We start from the raw sequence: 19,779 nt of genomic DNA on the forward strand, positions 1-19,779 counted from the left end.
AATAATCAATGGCAATGTTTTCATTTGGTGTTACCATTCACCACACTCTCTGAGGTTCTCCAGCTTACCACACTGTCAGAACCCTCTAGAGAACATTTAGGCAACTTTTAGAAGCTATCTCTTACACCCCATTAGTATTTTTTTGTAACTCTTGCAGGAATCTTGCAATTTCCTCTCCCTTTAGAGATACCTATAGGTTCTTCAGGGTAATGATTTTGCGATCCCTAAATGGTATATATCTTTTAATTTTACACAGCATCATATTTGATGTTAATTTACACAATTTAGGGATGTGTAAGCTTTCTAAACTATTTTACATGAGAAAAGTATGGGGATGTTATAAATATTCACATTTATATTATATATTACATTAAGTGTTTACAAAATACTGAGTTATAGATGTTTAAACATAACTGTTCTTACCCAACACAGATTCATAAATGAGGCCATAATATGAATGCATCTTTTCTGTAGCTGCACAAATTTGCCAAAAATAAATTCTACCATTCTTAACAAAAAAAAAAAAAAAAAAGAGCTAAATATTAAGTGAATAAATTGTATTGACAGTCATCTAGAGGGAAAGTTCAGCTCGAGTTATTCTTAAATTCTGCTCTCTCATCCTTTGTTGAAGCGCGTTCAGGAGAGGGAGAGAGAGGGGGGAGAGAAAGACCCTAAAGGGCGGAGTTATCCACTTCCTTTCTCCCCTTCATTTAATTGGGATCTGTAGTGGCTCTGTGTTGAATGGTCAGTCGCAGAGAGAAGGGGGCAGCCCTTGATTTAGGAGAAGCGTTTTGTCTGAAGCCGTGGCTGTAAAGGGGGCTTTGCTATTTTGGGTTAGTCAGTCAAAAAGTGTCTGCAGACAGCGGGGGACACATACGCGCGCGCACAGGCTCTCCAGACGGAGGTTGCGCTTCCAGTCTCTTGATACGCGCAACAGATTTCTCCTTAGTGACAGAGGGATATGCGCTTTTGCTTTTAATGTCATTGCTTGTTTTAAGATCTTGCGCTCTGTTGATCTTTCAAGACCTATTTTTGACGTCGGAATCTTTTGAGAAGACGTTTTTCTTTCGGATTTGGAGATGTTTTTGAGACCATAACAACGCATGTAAAGGATTGAGACAGCTCAACAAAGGAAGCGACAATCATTTTGAGAGTTTATTTCAGTGCCTGTCGGAACCCAACATGGATACCAGCAAGGGCACAGTGTTCTGTGCCACTTTACTCAAACTTGCTGTGCTCGTGACATTGGCACGGTACGTCTCGGCTAAAACTCTGAAATACCAAGTTTACGAAGAGCAGAAGGTGGGTACAGTGATCGCCAGACTTCGAGAAGATGTCGCTGATGTTTTGTCCAAACTTCCGAGCACGATTCCGTTACGCTTTAGAGCCATGCAGCGCGGCAGCGAGTCTCTTCTCTCCGTGCGCGATCAGGATGGAGAGATCAGCATCAGGACCAAAATTGACCGCGAGAAACTGTGTGAGAAGAATCTCAACTGCACTATCGAATTTGACGTCCTCACCCTTCCCACGGAACACCTACAGCTGTTTCACATCGAAGTGGAAATTTTGGACATTAACGACAATGCGCCACAGTTCGCGCGCCCCGTCATTCCCATAGAGATCTCCGAAACCGCCGCCGTGGGGACGCGCATTCCCCTTGACAGCGCCACCGATCCAGACGTCGGAGAGAACTCACTGAACACATACTCTCTGACCCCGTCTGACTTCTTTATGATTGATATTCTAACCAGAACCGATGGCGCCAAGTACGCGGAGCTCGTTGTGCTTAAAGAGCTGGATAGAGAGGTGAGAGCAAGCTATGAACTCCAGCTCACTGCCTCAGACAGGGGCGTTCCCCCAAAATTTGGAACAACGCTCCTGAAAATCAGCATAGCCGACTCAAACGACAACAATCCGGTGTTTGAGAAGCCATCTTATGTGATCAACTTGCTTGAAAATTCCCCTTTAGGCAGTTTGCTTATTGATCTGAATGCCACTGATCCAGATGAAGGGACCAATGGTAAAATTGTTTATTCTTTTAGCAGTCATGTGTCACCTAAAATTCTAGAGACTTTTAAGATTAATTCTGATAATGGTCATTTGACACTAATGAGGAAAGTTGACTTTGAAAGCACAAATTCGTATGACATAGATGTTCAAGCTCAAGACATGGGCCCCAACTCAATGCCAGCACACTGTAAAGTCATAATAAAAGTGGTGGATGTGAATGACAACAAACCTGACATTAGTATAAATTTGATGTCCACTGGGAACGAGGAGATAGCTTATATATCAGAGATGGCTCCTGTAGATACATTTGTGGCTCTGGTGAGGGTAGATGACCTGGACTCTGGGTTGAATGGAGAGGTGGAGTGCCGTCTCCATGGCCAGGGTCATTTCAAACTGCAAAAGACATATGAGAAGAACTTCATGATCCTTACCAATGTCACTCTTGACAGAGAGAAGAGGTCTGAGTACAGCTTGACTGTTATAGCTGAAGACAAAGGCTCTCCAAGTCTATCAACCATCAAACACTTTACTGTGCAGGTCCAGGATGAGAATGACAATGCGCCAAAGTTTGAGAAGAGCAGGTATGAGATTTCCATGGCGGAGAACAACTCACCAGGAGCTTATCTGTCATCTGTGAGGGCCTCAGATCCAGACCTGGGCCCGAATGGTCAAGTGAGCTACTCTATACTTGAAAGTACAGTCCATGGGAGCTCCATCTCCACGTATGTAACTATTGACCCCTCTAATGGAGACATTTATGCACTACGTACTTTTGATCGTGAAGACGTGAGTCAGATCTCGTTCTTAGTCCAGGCCCGGGATTCTGGAAGTCTTCCTCTGCGTAGTAATGTGACCGTTGTGTTGACTGTCTTGGATGAGAACGACAACAGACCAGTCATCATGATGCCTCAGCTGTGGAACCACACGGCTGATGTTCCAGTATCTAAATACGCAGAGATCGGTGATGTTGTAACAGTAGTTCGCGCAATAGACCGTGATTCTGGCACCAACGGTGACCTGTCATGTTCTGTAGTAGGGGGCAACGAGGCAGGTTACTTTGCCATGGATGCTAAAACATGTGAAATTCGGACCAACGTCAGCATGCAGGACGTCCCACAGGATCACGTGGAGCTGACCGTACTCGTGCAGGACCATGGTGCTCAACCCCTCAGCACCAGAGCCCTGCTGAGACTTTCACTTTATGAAAACATTGAGAACCACATGAATCCCCATCTGACAGGTGGAGGAGCCGGAGATGGCCCTCTAGACGTGTCCATGATCATCATCATCTCCCTTGGGGCGATCTGCGCCATTCTGCTTCTCATCATGGTAGCCTTTGCCCTTCGCTGCTCACGTGAAAAGAAGGACACTCGCTCATACAACTGCAGGGTGGCTGAGTCTACTTACCAACAGCACCCTAAAAAACCCTCACGGCAGATCCATAAAGGTGACATCACCCTGGTGCCCACCATCAACGGGACCCTCCCAATCCGTGCACACCATCGCTCACCAACCTCCTCGCCTGGACCTGAAAGGGCCCACATGGGCAGCCGGCAAAGCCAACACAGCCGCCAATCACTGAACAGCTTGGTCACTATTTCCTCCAATCACATCCCTGAGAACTTCGCCCTGGAAATGACACATGCCACGCCCCCTGTGGAGGTAAAAGCAAAACTTTCATATTCAAACAGTGTAATTGATGCTAATCTTCATAAAGAGCTTGTGAATTCTCTGTCCATGTTTATACTCATCTTTTCATTCACCAATGTCAACATAACATTCACGTCATCACGTGTGTTTTTCTCGCACTAACAGTTTTCATTTGTTCATTCGTGTGCGTGCGTGTGTGAACGAGTGTCGTGTTCCATCAGTATTTATTTTTATTTATGTCATCTGTTTTTGCTATAGCAAGTCTCACAGCTCCTCTCAATACTCCATCAGGGTCAGTATCAGCCGCGGCCCAGCTTCAGAGGGAACAAATACTCTCGCAGCTACAGGTAAACTTACAAACAAACAAATACTACGCTCCCAGCTCCAACTCCATATTTGGGCATGATGTGCTCTAAATAGTATGGTAGTAGATGGGTAGTGATACTCAACCTGTTGTGTGCTGCTGGTTCAATCGGATTGGATGATAGGTATTCTAAAATGTTTGTGCTAGAATAGGACAGAACTTCCCTGTTGCCGTGGTCACCCACGTTCGCAGATCCTGATTGGACTGCTCCTCACATGAGGTCATAGCTTGCTTTCTGTGCTTTTTTTCTTTCCTCTCATCTGCGTTTTGTTCTTGGATCATGTCATTTTACTCCGTGCATATTGTTGAAACCATTGTTCCATACAATGATGCATTTCAATGTCAATTTGGTGATTTAAAAACATACTAGCTTTAGATAGTTGCACTTTTTTGTCCTGCACGCCTCTGCTGATGTGAATCAAAATATTTATGAGACATTTTGGGTGTGAAATAAATGCATGGTGCCAAAGAGACATCACTGAACAGCTCTGTTTATATGACGGTTAAATAAAGTATACATCGTATGTGCAAGTTAAATTGATGGGTGGGGCATGTGCTTGCCTGCTTTGCATATGCATGTTCATAGACTGCATGCAATTCATAGAGATGCATTTGGGAAACTTGAAGTTTAATGCAATCAAACATACAATGCCACTCTTAATGTGTCATATTGTATGCTTGATTTCTCTGACAAATCACTTTTAAATGGAGGCTTTTTGTAGTTTGGTGGTTGATGTAACTTGAATGTTGTATATTGTTTTATATATTTTATACTGTATACTCTATAGCATCATGATCAACCTGCAACTGTGTTTGTGTGAATGTGTGTGCAGGTACGCCCTCCAGGACATGGATAAGTTCAGTCTAAAAGATAGTGGGCGTGGCGACAGTGATGCGGGCGACAGCGACTGCGAGATGGGCCGTGATTCGCCCATCGACCGGTTGCTAGGCGACGGCTTCGGAGACCTCTTCCACAGCGATGGACACCACCGTCTCCACCCAGGTGAGAAATTAAGTCCAATTGGTCTCTCATGCGGTTTCTCACCTTTTTATCACCCTGAATTATGACATTCATCAGCTTGATTATATAGAGCACATTGCGTTTATGAAGGTGTTTAACACCCTGTCTACAGTGACTTACTTTTATTACGTTGTGAACAGGTGCTGGTGTAAATTAAATGACCTGCACTATATTTTATACGCAATATGGATGTGAAAATTAAGGAAAAAGCCTTTAAATGATCTGGCTCTTGGTTGAAATCATGTTATTTTTGTAACCACTACCTTTTGCAGTGTCAATCTGTTTTATCAGTAGCTTAAGACAGTGTATGTGCATGTGCATGTGTGGAGGCGTGGACTGGAGTGTTATTTCCCTGTATTCATTCTCTTCTCTGAGTGACAGCCCTATGCTTTCAAAATCTGAACTGAGGAAAATTCACCGTAATTGCTTTCACAATGCAGTTAAACCCCCCCTTCCGCATGCACACACTCTCTTTTCTCTCCCCAGAGGGCCGCTATTTCAGCCCTGCTCTTCCTCTTTCATAGAGAGAAAGAAGCAACCTGTGTGCATCGATTAGAGTTTCACCCTTTCCTCACCAAAGCGGTTTATTGTAATTTTCGCTCAGTTGCCTTTCCTCCATCCCAATTCCAGTTTGTCCTCTCCATTTTTATTCCCTCGCTGCTTTGTCTCTAATATTCAAATTCAGTCATATCTGATTCGTATAAGGCGGCGTTGCCAAAGTAATGAATAATAATCCAGCTTAACAAAGGATGTCAGCCTTCACGAGAGAAACTGGAATGGAAGAATGACAAACTCTCAATCTCCTCAGCTTCTCAAGCTCCCTCCCCAACTCACCCACCCACCTCTGAAATCCTTTCTCTAACTTCCTAACCTTATCATCCCTCTTCGTTTTCCCATTCTTTTTCATCCCTTTGTTTTCCTCACTTTCCTTTCTGCCATTTTTCACATGCCCAGAGAAAATTTCATTGCTCAGAAGTTGCTCTTTCATAGCTCAGGAGATTTATGGTTCATTTAAGTACAGTATCAAATTTGTCTCAGAGGTTTCTCTTAAAATGTTTAGTAATAAAAGTAGATTCAATTTAGACAGTGGATGAGAAGTACAGTAGATAATGTAGTCTCGGAAGAAGTAAATGAGAAATGTTGGATTTAATATTGAAATCTCTTGATTAACAGAAAATGTAGAGCATTGTAAAGATCTCCTCAGAAATGCTACACTAAAGGTTCTATATTCATGGTTCCATGAGGAACCTTTAACATTCACGAAGCCCCTTCAATGCACACAAGGTTCTTTATAGTGGAAAAGGGTTCTTCTGATTATGAAAATGATCTTCATATTAAGAGAAAGGTTCTGTGAAAAGCCCCTATTAGAACCTTTAATCTCACACATGTGAGATTTCTGGAGTGATTTTCTCAGAAAAAAAAAGAAAAAGGCAAAAACATAAGACTCCATTTTCTTTCCATTTAATCTTTTGTCTGTCCAGGAGAAATATTACAAAACAGTTTAAAAATGATAGTTCTGATGTTTAAAATTCAAGTTTGATTGATTTTGCTCTTCATTACTCCTAAACCTCACTGACTCAATGTCTGTCTGTCTTTCTCTCTGCAGTCATGAAATTGTGTACGGAGGAGTGCCGTGTGTTGGGTCACTCTGACCAGTGCTGGATGCCATCTCAGGCGTCTTCGGATTACCGTGTGAACATGTACATCCCTGGAGAAGAGAGCAGGCCTCAGGTCCTCGAGGAGGACCAACAGTCAGTCGACTCAGCTAAGAAGAGCTTTTCTACCTTCGGAAAGGACAATGAGGACGAATGCAGCGGTTCGCTGCTGTCAGAAATGAACAACGTCTTCCAACGTCTCCTGCCAACTTCTTACTCTGAGGTCAATGAGCTTGAAGGATGCGCTGGCCCTCCCACTTCCTCCATCGGCATGGAGATCAGAAAGGGCTTCCTGCCGGGTAAGGCGTCGTCTACAGGCCCTGCCTACCCTCAGGGCGTTGCTGTATGGGCGGCCAATACTCACTTTCAAAATCCTGGCAGTGCCGTGACGAGCGGACACGGCTCGACCAATCACACAGCATCACAGGCACATTTAAAATGGCTGCCGGCAATGGAGGAGATCCCAGAGAACTACGAAGAGGACGACTTAGAGAGTGTGCTCAGCCAGCGGCAGGGAAAACGCAATGACACGAGACACGAAGTTGTCGACGCTAGTGAACTGGTTGCCGAAATTAACAAATTGCTACAGGACGTACGCCAGAGCTAAACAACAGTCTGTTTAAGAACATTTCCCTGTCTCTTTCTTTTTCGTTCGCTCTATTTTCATAGAGTGAACTAATCATTTAAAGGAGGAGAAAGGGAGAGAGTTCAGTGCTGTAGCCTTGATTGAGTCGCATGTGGAAACATTTCGGTTAATATTGTTTACTTGGTATGACTTTTTGGTCTTTTCGTACAAAAGTGAACACAATGTGATTGTAAACACCTTTTATGTTTTTTTTACTCCGTATTTATATATGTGTATATATGTGTTTGTACAGAAAGCAATACAGATGTTTATTTTTATACAGTATTTCACTGCATGTACCTAAAATTGAACCAAGATTTGTTTGTATACTTGAAAATGTTTAATGCGTGTTTGAGCATGTGTGAGTGTGCGTAAGGATGTTTTAATCGATACAGATTTCACAGTGTATACAACTATTGTTGGTGGTCCAGTTCTCTGTTATCATAATTGTGAACACCGAAATACCCTTATCAGAATGGTTCTCTTTCCATGGTTTATCCATGACTGTGAAAAATTTCTTGGGACCTTATAAGGATTTTTCTCTTTGTCAGCAGGCCTTTCTGTTACAATTTTACAATAATGTTGCATTAAAAACATACATTTGGAAAAAGCTTTCTCACTCACTGTTTTCATTCATTATTTATTCATCAAATCTATTGGTCTTAGTTGTAATTATGTTTACCCTCTGGCAAATCCGCATTCATAAGCTTTTATTATGAGAGCATCTTTTACCGTTAGCCTTCAAACTTTTCGAAAATGAAGCAGACAGAATCGATCAACTCTCTACAGAATCTAACCAGTAATTCTTGTAACAAACAGGCATCTGTTTTCATAGACCTCTGCCACTGCTGCTTTCACTAAGAGCTCCCCCTTTTGAGCAGAGCAGGTATTGCAGCCACAAAAAAAATTCATGGCTTGTCCATCAGGATGAGTCCATACAAATCTGATTAATTACTTTATTAAAGAACACGTTTTATCTAGCAAAAACATTCTAATTATATACCTGATGAATCAAGCCTCATTTTGTTGTCTTTGCAAACCCAGGAAGTGTGTAATTCTGCCTTGGTTACCCAGCCATAACTCCTAGTAATTAGCTATAACCCTGAGTAATTAGCTCGTAGAAAGATTATAGCTTTACATAAAACATGCCATGCCCCCCAAATGTTGTTATCAGTGGTGTCTGATTACTTCATACACACATATAATATGACACAGGCCACTGAATCTTTCATACAAAGATCAATATATAATACCCTTGCATATGCATGTGGGTCTATGTATGCATGTTTATAAATGTGTGTTCTTGTGTTTTGTGCGTATGTGTGGTTAACACCTGTCGATGTGTATAATTTAACAGCAGGCAGCTGTTCAGGATTAGTAATCTGGAGTGCAGCCAGTCGATGTGATGCACTGTGGAATCATCTACACTGGCCTGACCGCAGCATAGAGCGACCATTATCCACACACACACTCGCTCAACATTGATTTTACTTTATTATTCTTTGCAGCAAGTGGCGAGCAGGCTCTATTCTCACACAATCACCTCTTTCAGTATGCATGTTAGTGTTATTGTATGGTGTAAACGTTAGGCACTCAGGACTTTGAATACAGAAATCTCACATGGTAGAAGCTGCTTAGACTGTACGACCTTGATCTGGAGTTCTTCTTCCTAATACCTTTGACCATAAACCACGCTTTAAACGTGATGATTGTAAGTGCAGGGCAGTTAACCTCAACATGCTCCCTACAATTAGTAAATTGCTTTGCATAAAAGTGTCGGCAACACTGACGATAACTAATCATCAGGAAAGAATACTGCAGCCAGTGAGCACCACCCTATTCATTTAGGCTAAGATGGGTTCCTGTGTGCAGCAGGGGTGTTAATTCACCTCAGGGTCAGTTTAATTTGCTTCCTCTCTGCTGAGCATCACCTGTGGTGTGAGGTTCCTGTTGTCCTGCTGAGTAACTCTGTGGTAAAGCTGATGACAGAACTTGACTGGACTGGACTGGATTTCAGAAAGATTATGTTACACTGAAGACTGGAGTATAGCCTAATGGCTGTTGAAAATTCAGCTTTGCCAATACAGGAGTAAAATCATATTTAACATGTGACATTACATATCTTGTTATTTAAAAAAGTAATCTTAATGCGTAACATGCATTTCTTATAATGTGTCACGTCCAATACTCAAATTGCATATATTGGGAAATGAAGTGGGCCCAACACTGAGCCATGAAGCACCCCAAGTTCAATGGTTTGCTTTATGCCATGAGACCAGGTAGTTGTCAAAGGCAATAGCCAGGTCTAGAAATTCCAACAGTAGAGCAAAAGGAGCATACTCTTGATTTATTATTAACTTCCTACCATTTTGGTTTCTTTGCAGTCTCATCACACAGAAATTATTAAATTATTTTTTATTCAGTCAATGTGAATGATTTTGTCTCTAAAAAGATGTCCAGACAGCTGCCGTATACCACAGCCAATACTTTCACACTTTTGCTTAATTAAATCAACAAGTAAATTCTGCAGTCATGTCACGCTCTTATTAATTAACACTTCAAGTGTGGGGAATACAAATTTATAGGGTGCGAGTGTGTATTTGTGTTTATGTTTGTGGGTGGTGGGTATCTGTGTTCTGTTAACACCCTTTGGTTTCTTGTATTCACACAATAGAGAAGATGTGGGGAAATGGTGAAGCATGTTGCATCTCAGTTGTTCTTCTGAAAAGAACTTAGTGTAATGTTACACAACATTTAAAGTATTATTTGAAACTTTCATGCAAAATTTTGATATCAATACAACACCAAACATGAGTGCAGTATCCGTGTTCAAACCGACTGACAATACAATTATCACAGATTTAAATTGTATTTATTTTTATTAATTTAAACTAAAATTGAAATAAAAACTGGTAATAAATAAATAAATAAAGTGAAATTACTTTTTTTTTTTTTTTTAAACAAGGGTCAGTCTTTCCGATAATGTTCTCTGGCTTCTAAATGGGGCTATACTGATAACATAGCAGTTTTGTTTCAATGTATCAATACATTATACACTTAAGGTGTATATTTTGTAACCCGATCACCTTTGTTCTGCCCATCCGACTTTGCACAGTTGTTCAAGTCAGACATAAAAGGTAGCGTTTTCAGTGTATGTTGCCTGTGTATTTGTTATTTATCATAAGTCGTTAACTCTTCATTAGGTGACCATATGTTATTTACAGCTATTTTATTTTTTTAGGCTATTTACAAGTATGCCTATTATTTGGAACTGTTCAAATGATAAAATTTATCAAATTGAAAAGATAGAGCTGAATTATAGAATTATAGAACACATCAATATATATTATATCAATATAATTTTTTTATAAGTTATGTATCATATCCCATATACTATGCACTATTCTTCAAAATATCAAATGAAAAAAAATATTATTTTTACAACTGATTATTTTGAACAAACTGTCAACATCCTCTCAGATTTAATAATGTCAAAGATGCTGCATCTCAGTAAATTCCACAAGCATCCATTAGCACACATTAATGTGGCCCTACAACTACCTTACACAGGTAGCATATACATTATTCATGTACATTACTGCAGGTAGAATTGTTGCTTGATAATATCACATTGGTCTGTGAGAAACTGTGACCTCTCTGCAAGAATCAGTATTCATAACCTAAGACAATTCCACATTTCAGTAAGAAAGACATGAGAGAGCTGAAAAAAAAACAGTGACAGTAAGAGAGAGAGAGAGAGAGAGGGGTCACATGTTGTGAATTTTGAATTGGTGCTATTAATGTTTGGTAATGTGCTTCATGAGCATGCATAAAAGAGATTAACTCCACATTACCGAATCATATTTACTGAAGCACTATTTGCATAATGGAGTGTGTAATGGAATTTTTACGTGCACTATAATTTCATAAACTTCAGAAACGGTAAGTATTTGTGCTTTTCTTCCATTTACAGTCAGATGTCATTGTACTCATACACTGAGAAAGTGCCCACGATCCAATATGATGCAATTGTTTTGCTTTGACAACAATTCAGATTAGATTTTTCACTAAATGATGTGATGCATCATAAAATCTGGACACTGGTCAGGATTGATTTCAATTTGATTTGATTATGTTGGTATGATGCATATATATTTTCCAAACAGTGTAGTTCATAAAATTCATAATATATTTGGTGTTATTCTAGCAGTTATAATTTGTAAGTGAGGATTGTTAGTGGGCTTTCTAACGGAATGCCTTGGCAGCAACAACTATGGAATATTTATTCCAGTAGGTCTATATATTTATGTATCAGTGCATTTTACACCCAAATGAAAGCCACAGATATACATTCTTATCCATACTGTTTTCTACATTGATGATAATAATAATAATAATAATAAAAAATTGTTTCTTGAGCACCAAAGCAGCATAATTCAGCTGAAGATCAGCTGCTGAAAATTCAGTACACAGAGTAACCACAAACGTTTTACATGTGTAGAACATCTATCTAGACTCATTCGGTTTAGTCACACACACCTGAGCTTTTAATGAGAATTCCCCTTTCTTTCACTGAAGGGGTATTTTTCATCATATCTGGCTAATGAATTGACTTTATCCCTTTCTTTTCTCTGTCGTGTTTGATGAATTCGCTATGGAAATGACCATGGAGGCCTACGGGGGGCCCCGTGGAGGATAACACACAGTACATATTAGGGAGGATATATATCTCATGGTGTTGACTGGAACTAGGAAAATGAGTTCTCAAAACACTCCACACATACAAGGCCTCCCTAGAGATGGTGTGAGAACAGAGCCAGACAGGGACAGTGAGAGGATGGAAGCAAAAACAGGGACAGTGAGAGGACAGAGGCCCTGTTTACACCTGGTATTAACATCTGTCTTGGTGTCAGCCAAAATAGATTGCTGTTTACACCTGGATTTAACATGTGTCTTGATGCTTCAATTTGTAATTGGATTTTACTGAAATAAGGCCAGTTGTCCTTTCCATTTCTTTTCAAGCCATTAAAAAAGACAAAGTGACAAGTCTTTGTAATCAGTATGACATAATTAAATAATGTTCCTAATTAAATAAATGTAATTTATTGTTTTTAATAATAAATAAAATAATGAATAATGTTCCCTTGCATAACTGCATTGGTATATAGATTATTGTGTGCATAATTATTTTGTCTATCTTGTCTATTATGTAAACGAATATGCTGGCGCGCAAACATGTTTGACCTCTCTTAACCAATAATTTTCCAGGACTGGTATACTGAGCCAATCAGAATTTAGCTTCCATGGACCCACCCCTAGCTCCGCCTATGCTAATCAGTATGGTTGTGTGAGAAGAGCGATAGAGTTATTAACCAGCAGTTATTAACCACCCATCCTAATTCTAGAGAACGACAGAGTAACAATAACCAACATTTACCCAGTTAACTCACACTAGAGTTACATTCAACTCCCTGGCAGTTCCAGACAAAATCATTCTGTGCAAGGCCTTAGCAACGCCCACGTTTTGCTAATTAATAACGGCGGGCACGCTTTCCCTCATTCAAAACAATCCATATCAAACATTAAAAACGAAGGTAAGGACACATTTATGCATGTATACACACGAGTAAGAACACTTGTCATCAATTATTAGTGAATGAGACCCAGCAAGATTGAGGCTGGTGTTTGCATATAGATTCATTCACATGTCAGCACATTTGGGTCACTCCGGGCTAGTATAAGAAGGCAGTAAAATCTCAAGACAAGTTCAAGTTCGCCAATGGGCCTGTTAATACAGCATACTACTATAATACTAGAAGTATAATACATTTTATTATATCAGATATTTTCAAAATCAGTATTGAGGGAAAAAAAGCAGGAAAAGTTGCTTGGATAATTAAAATTTATTGCATATTAGTGTAATTTATTCATCAGCCATTGTATTATTTTCACCAATTTTTAATTACCAATCAGTGGCAGTGTCTGTTACTGATGGGAGGTCATGGCTTGTTTGCTGTCACCAGCAGATGGCGCTCTGTCAATGCCACATGGGAGCTGTGGCTCTGCTCTCTTATGCAAAACTGTCTCCCAGCTCCCTCTGGGTCTTTGAGTAGAGGGGTTTGTGTTTTATGCCTGCTTGTACAGAGCTCAACTATACTCCTATTTTATATGCATGCTAGTGTTTTATTTATTTTATTTTGTTTTTCTCTTTTCGTATCGATCTGTTATTAAAATAGACATCTTTCTTTGATAATTTTTACTCAGCAGTCTGCTGTTCTTTCTCTTTTTAGAACATATATTGATAAGCTATACACTTTTTGTTTCTTTTTTAGCACATATAAATTATATGTGTGGTTACTTTAAGTCTCGTGCTGTCTCAGTCTAGGTTGCAATATGTAAAAAAAAAAAAAAGAACATGTCTCACAGTAAGTTGCGAATGTTAAGCAGTGCAATATAGGTTGTATTTATGGGAGATCGAGGAGGCTAGTGGTCACAAAGGGGAAGTTTTCATAAGAGCTATTTCTTAATAATTATAGTGCATTGAATCAAATGTCCAGTTACATAAATGCTTATTTCCTCTAACACTAGTTTTCATGAGTCAGGTTGAGGAAACAGTTGTCTAATTTAATAATTTATATATAACATATATTTAATTAATTTGATCCATATTTAAATATGTTATATGCTGCTGAAAAATCATGAAATATCATCTAATACATTTAAAGTTGGCATGAAATCAAAACTGACCCTATTTATTTGCTTAATGCATCTTACTGGTTTTATTGTGAACGATTAATATATGTGAGTGATAGTGTGTGTGTGTGTGTGTGTGTGTGTGTGTGTATAGATAGATAGATAGATGCCATGAAGAAATAAGGTGAAAATCTTGTCAGAAACCATACAGATAATCTGGGGAATAAGCCATCTAGAGATATTAAAATGAATGAGAACAGCTGTATTTTATGTTACACAGAGCTATAATGGAGCTGAAGAGGGCACAAGTTGTTTTATAACTTCTGAGGTTTATTCTTCAGTGTTTTAAAGTCCAATTTGATGAATCACGCCCTTCAAGAAAGAACAGAGTCACACAGTATTTGCTATGATCATTTTTGTAGAGAGATAGATAGATATATATATAGATAGATAGATAGATAGGCATACATTTATCTGAGACAGCTATATACTTATGAGCTGTTATACATGCAGCTAAATGTGAATAAAACCACTTTAAGATCATGAATCCATCAGGAATCTCAAATGCTGTAGATTTCCAGTTGTAGGAACCATTGAAGGGTTCTCATTCAGGTATCTGATCCGTGAAGCAGTGCATTATTTGTCTGATGGATGAGTAACCTGACCATGCTGCTGTCAGCTCTGACATTTGTTTGTCTGCGCTATTACTGACGTGTGTGTGATTGATAACTGAGTGTTCATGCTCTCGAGCAGACCTATGAGTATTTGATAGCTCTGTAGTGTGTGTTTGTGTGCACATACTTGATCATGTGTGTTTTCTCAATCTGCAGTCCTTGTTCACCCTGCAGCCTGGTGTCTGCTATCCAGATGGACTCATTACAACGATTCCTCCACAGCTGTAAGGAGCTTGCTCTACTTTTGTGTACAAAAAAGACAATTGAGCATGAACAGGAATGTTAACTTTGTACTCTTTTTGTGTGTCAGGCCAGGCGTTTGCAGATGACAGGAAGGGGCTGATTGAGAATTGCCATTTGACCAATCAATACTGAGATGACAGCAGCAGGATGGTGTGTGTGTTGCTGTCAGGTAAGACACGTTCAATTGTGTGGAGTTGAGTTTAAATTTAGTTCTGGAAGTAACTTGTAGACTTGAGCAGTATAAGTGTTGGAACAGGTTCAGTAGGTCTTCAGAGATGAGAAACTTGGACAATATTCAGCTTCTCCTAAGAACTCAAAATATTATGTGCAGCCAAAAGAAGGACTGGTGAAAAATGTTTGGCCCCTATCCTAGTTCGTGAATGTCACAAATAGAGGAAATAAACCGATAATATCAGAACTTAGTAACAGAATAATTATTTATCCATGATGCCCTTTTGGTGTGTTTATAGTGTGTGTGTGTGTGTGTGTGTTTGACTTCTGCAGGTCACTTTCATATCAGATAATGCGTTTATGATATATGACTTCAGATTTGCAGGTTTTTGCTAAACATTTTTTTATGCTAAGGCAAGCACCACTGCTTATAGGCTTTGGGGTTTGTTGTAGGATGTGTTACTACTTTTTGAAGCGGTCTGTGATTTTTGCAAAAATGTCATAGACTTGCATTGAACGAGGTACATGAAGCCCCTGGGCAGTAAGCAACTAGCAATCTAGAGATGTTCTAGTAACTGCATAGCAACATACAAACAACCACAGAGAATATGTTAGCAGTGAATTTTGCAGAGGTATACAACAGCATTGGCACGGTGTTTAAAAAAAAAAAAAAATATATATATATATATATATATATATATATGTAAGATGAAAGTAGTAATGTTTTGAGAATAATTAACTAAAATTACAAGATTCAGTTTGTATATTTATGAGAATATTATGAGAATAAAGTAACATTTAATTCTTGAAATAATTATTTTAATGTCACAGTAAGATTTGTACTGACAAACACTTCTCACTTTTAAAAAAAAAAAAAAAGGATCCTGGGTATGCACATTCGGTTTTCAACAGGGGGTCTGTGGTGGTATAGCAGGGGTCCACCAATTATTTTTTTTAATTTAAAATTTTTCATTTTTTCATATTTTCATGAAAATATGTTCTTAACAAAAAACAGTATTAGTATAACTTCAATCTAAGCGGCAGTTAAGAAGCTAAATGTATGATAAATGTTTAATAGTCCCTTCGAGGTTGAGATGTACATTGCATATTACATTTAACTGCAAATATATTACTTTTTACATGAGTGTTGAAAAGTTATTAAAATAATGATTATAAGCATCATATGTAATGTATATACATTGCACAAACATATTATATGCCAGGATAAAATCCAGCACTCAGTTTGTACCAGAGTCCTTGCATCTCTATCCTCCAATGGCTCTTGGCCTTGAAGACCTCTTTTCTAGCTGATGCATCAGTTTTGAAGCCCAAAACGCCCTTTATAGTCATTTAAGAAAAAAATAGAGGTGACCTTGTTTGACCTTTCACCTCAGTTTTGACCTATTCTTTATCCTTGTGTTTATACGCCGGTGCCTAGCGTTAACGATCCTCCATTCTGGATGATTTGTCTTGCTTTCACCAAACGAAATCTGTCTCACTCCCTCTTGTCTCCCATATCCCTTTCCTCTCTCGCTTTCCTGGCTGCATTCCTACAGTGGGTCTCATATGTCTGTTCTTCCAAAAATCAATGTCTGTCAAAGGTGCAGCTCCTGTTCAGAGAAGGGAAAAAAACAAGGAGAAGGAAAAAATGTAAGACAATAAAAACAAAAGAAAGCAAAACATTATATTAGCTTTAGTGTCTGTGAGTCTCCGTTTTCTTCTCTTCTCTAGCTTTCTCGTAACCTGAGGGAATGTACTGCCAAGAACTGAACGATGAGGACAATTCTGTTTGCACTCTCTTTCTCTGTCTCTTTCTTTCTGTCTCTATCAGGTCTTTTTCATCCTCTCCATTCATTTCATTGTCTTTCCAGTACCCTCTCAGCCCAGTTTATGATTATTCTGTCCTTTCAGAGGAATAGTTGTCCCAGAAGTGAATATTGTCATATTTTACTCACCCTCATGCCCTTCCAAACCTATATGATGACTTCTGTGCGACATAAAAGAAGAACATTTTTTTTTTTTTAAATGCACTTATCTCTTCATGCAATTACTAAAGGGAACGGCACTTTCAAGGTTAAAAACAGATGCAAAAGCACATTAAAATGATAATAAAAGTAGTCCGTATACAATAGCCATCTGTTCAAACTCTCTTCATTTAAACACTAGCATTCCTTTTGATGTGAGAAATAGAGATGTCTGATTCAGAAATAGAAATTTTATGCTGGATCTTTCAAGTCAATCAGCTGATCTGGTTCACTAAACCAGTCTGAATGATTTGTTCATGAATCAGACTTGTTGAATCAGGTTGTCTGGTTAATGACCCAATCATCCCGTTGTAGCAATTAAGTTTACTGGAGTGAAAGATTATGCATTAAAAATATCACTCCCACAAAGCCTTTCAATGGCTTCAGATCACTTGGAATATAGTGCAACAGTTGTATGAACCATACAATAAGGCAAGCAACATCTCTTAATATTTGTATTTTCTCTAAACATTTTTTTAAGTGCTCTGAATGCATGTTTTATTTCTGTTTTGCTTATTTTGTATTTTTATATGGTGCATTTTGATGTTTTATTTGCTTATGTAAAGCGCTTATTTAAAGGCGCTATAGAAAATAAAAATTATTATTATTATTATTATACAGCTTTTTTGCCCTTTTGAACCCTTCTGAATGCTCAGCTCACCATTCATTGTAAGAAAAGAAGCAACAACTAATTTTGTTTGCTTTTACAAAAAGCTAATACTTTCAACTTTGTGTTTTTTCTGTTTATCTTTTTGTTCTCTCACCCTCTCTGTTGTCCTTGCTATCCCTCCCTCATTCGTCTCAGTATAGCAGTTATCTTCTCTCCTGTTTCATCAGGCTCTCCTGGGGAGAGTTCTAGTGATGTCGAGTGTTGTGTGTCTGCATCTGCAGCGTGTGCGTGTGTGTAATGAGAGGGATATCCTCTTGGAGACTCCTGTCTGGCAAAAGCTGGAAACAGATCATCACCTTGTGGACCTGATACCAACAGAGAGAGAGAGTGAAAGACAAGGAAAGAGAGATGGAAAGGAGGAGAATGGGATTAGGGAAGCTACTGTGAACGTTGTTTAAAAAAAATAAAAAAATAAAAATTATTTCTTAGTAGCGGTGGTTACAAAACTTTACCATAAAAATACAGTGACAGTTTCAGACATTATGGGGCTTTACAGGTCATTTTAATGACTATATTGCTTAACAGTTTTATGCCGTGGCTTTTTATATTCTTCTCCCATTAACATTACTGACATTTTATACACTCTACTGCCTATAATCTGCTAGATTTATTTTTCTCTAGATGGTGATTTTAAATCTGTTTAGGGGTACATGCTGTTAATAGCATCAGAACAGGAAGTTATAATTGCCACCACAAGCTATAACCAATGCAATCCAGTGCACAAGCTGGAAAATATAGCAATTTCATAAACAAGGAGAGCTGGCCCAATCCCACTGATAACCTGCTGCTATACTTCCTCTTATATTTCGTAGCACAAATGCAGTATGATCAGGAAGCAACATGGTCAGCAAATATACATTAAAATGGCTAATTAGGATACAATCTTGATAACTAATTGCCTCAGATATTGTTCAGTAAATATTCAAAGTAGGCCATTCTTTCATATCCAGGCAGTGTGAGGGAGTTAATACATTTTCTATTTTAATTATGTCGTTTTTCAATAAAAGAAAGTAGTTTGTCTAGAATTAAATGAAAATGCATTTTATTAATCCTATCGTGAGGGTTTCATCCTTGCATTTGTTTCATCTTTAAAACATATTTTTTGACCTCATAATTTTTAATTAAAATGCCAGAGCTCAGTCTTTCAGTAAAATGACAGACTTCCAGACTTCTCCAGTCATTTAGTTCACAATCTCAAATTCAGATTCAGAAAGTCCCTGCTCTCATTTATTTATTTTCTAATAATCCATTTCACTTGGATGTACACTGCAATGCAGAAGAAAATATACTAGTTTCATTGTGACTTTAATCATTCATTAAGCACTGCCTTAACTGAAAATCTTCCCTTAGCAACTATTGCCAGTCGTCAAATTGTCTGACATGCTAATCACACGTTCAAATGGAATATCTGTGTGTTTGCATAGTTGTACACATAATTTAAGTGTACCCTGAGATGAAACCCAGTATGTATTTGTCTGCCCATTACTTAATGACTATCCCAAATGAATGTAAATAAAGTCAGCTACATTTACTCCAAGGTAAATGTATGTATACTTTTAATTTGATTGTTGTTTTTAATTAGGCTATTTTTTTTTCTAGCTTCTGAGTTGACGAGATAAGCATTTGAGTCTGTTTTGATTAGTGGCCTCACAATAATTGTCACTAAACGTTTCTTTTTTTTATTTTTTTTTTTTAATATTTATTTATTTTGTTTTTTACAGACACAAAAATCAGTCCTGTGGGATGTTCTTTCAGACCTAGTAACAGTAACCAAGGGGGTTGAGGCTATTGTTTTGTAGAACACCTTAAAATGTGAGAGGAAAGTTTTAAGATGATCTGTGAGTTGAAAACACAAGGTCAAGTAAGGATTTAGACGTGATCAGACATGTCGTGTTGAGCTGTGTATTCCTGTCTTCTTCCTCCATGAGTCGTGGTCATTAGTTGAATCCTGGAGCTTATTGTCCAGGTGTACACAAGGA

The 19,779-nt window shown here is 38.5% G+C and overlaps 1 protein-coding gene across 2 annotated transcripts; it reads left to right on the top strand.

The window, feature by feature from the left end:
• Positions 1-260: 260 nt before the first annotated feature.
• pcdh18a (protocadherin 18a) lies at positions 261-7,930 on the top strand. 2 transcript variants are annotated; one of them, XM_058792761.1, is made up of 4 exons: positions 261-3,672; positions 3,919-4,007; positions 4,858-5,027; positions 6,652-7,930. In XM_058792761.1, the coding sequence occupies exons 1-4, from the start codon at positions 1,183-1,185 to the stop codon at positions 7,305-7,307; spliced, it is 3,405 nt and encodes a 1,134-aa protein (XP_058648744.1). In that variant the 5' UTR covers positions 261-1,182; the 3' UTR covers positions 7,308-7,930. The 2 variants fall into 2 exon arrangements, with proteins under 2 accessions (XP_058648744.1, XP_058648753.1); XM_058792770.1 differs by having other exon boundaries at positions 3,952-4,007.
• Positions 7,931-19,779: the final 11,849 nt, after the last annotated feature.

The sequence above is a fragment of the Onychostoma macrolepis genome, chromosome 01 (assembly GCF_012432095.1).
Source record: "Onychostoma macrolepis isolate SWU-2019 chromosome 01, ASM1243209v1, whole genome shotgun sequence".
Classification (NCBI taxonomy): Eukaryota; Metazoa; Chordata; class Actinopteri; order Cypriniformes; family Cyprinidae; genus Onychostoma; species Onychostoma macrolepis.